General features: G+C 34.3%; 1 protein-coding gene across 1 annotated transcript in view; it reads left to right on the top strand.

Moving 5' to 3' along the window:
* Positions 1–494: 494 nt before the first annotated feature.
* The window catches only part of LOC106013826 (G-protein coupled receptor GRL101), a gene marked incomplete in the record, with an annotated part of 5937 nt that continues 5455 nt past the window's right edge, over positions 495–976 (top strand). The window contains 1 exon segment of the mRNA XM_013090543.2: positions 495–606. Within this exon segment, the coding sequence (XP_012945997.1) occupies positions 552–606 (55 nt within the window).

Genomic DNA, 976 nt, shown 5'->3' with positions numbered 1-976 from the left:
TCTATCTATCTATCTATCTATCTATCTATCTATCTATCTATCTATCTATCTATCTCACTCACTGTCTCGTCTTTAAGCAAAAACTGCTTACGTTGAAAGAAAGACCTGAAAAAAAGAAGTAAAACATGTATTGCCTCGCATCTGCCTTTTTTCCACATTGTTTTTATTTCAGTTTTATGTCTAAATGTTTTATTATTTTTGTGAAATATATAACAGAAAGAGTGTAGGCTTAATAAACATGTATATTTACCACGAAAGCAAATCATCAGATCAGACGTTCGTTCTTCTCTATATCGAAAATCAAACATCAGAAATAAAAAATGTCGAACAAGTTTGGCAACACAATCTGATTTCTTTATATGTACTATAAGAAATATTATGTAGACCTACCTTTAGATTAGATTATAAAATGTTAAAACATATTTTAAAGACCCAACGTTTTCTTTATTATCAATGGAATTAACAAACGCCTAGACATTGTTTTTCCAGAACATTCTACGTGTCTCGAGGATCAGTTCCGGTGTGACAACAGTAAATGCGTGGCTCTGAGCATGCGCTGTGACGGGACCAACGACTGTTATGATTGGTCCGACGAAATGAACTGTGGTAAGCTACTGCAGACAGATTCTATCTACCTCAAGTTGTAGAATAGTTCCTGCTGATCAGAGTAATTTTCTTTTGCTTGGATTTTAGAAGTATTACAGAACAACGTAGCGTAAACACAAACTATATCTTAGGCATAGCACAAAGATTGTTTGTCCAGTAATTACAACAAAGTCAGCAGCACCAACGCAACCTTGCAGCTTTGTAGACTTACAAAAGCAGTTTAAAAAAACAAAAATAACAATTTCATCAACAACAACAACAAGCGTAACAACAAATGTAACACCAAGAGCAACACCACCATCACCCTCAACAACAACAACAACACAAATAGCAGCAACAACAACAACAGCAGCAAAAAACAATAACAACT

This window comes from Aplysia californica, unplaced genomic scaffold (genome assembly GCF_000002075.1).
Source record: "Aplysia californica isolate F4 #8 unplaced genomic scaffold, AplCal3.0 scaffold01328, whole genome shotgun sequence".
Classification (NCBI taxonomy): Eukaryota; Metazoa; Mollusca; class Gastropoda; order Aplysiida; family Aplysiidae; genus Aplysia; species Aplysia californica.
Note: the sequence above shows the minus strand (reverse complement) of the source record. Positions and strands in the feature narration are given on the sequence as shown.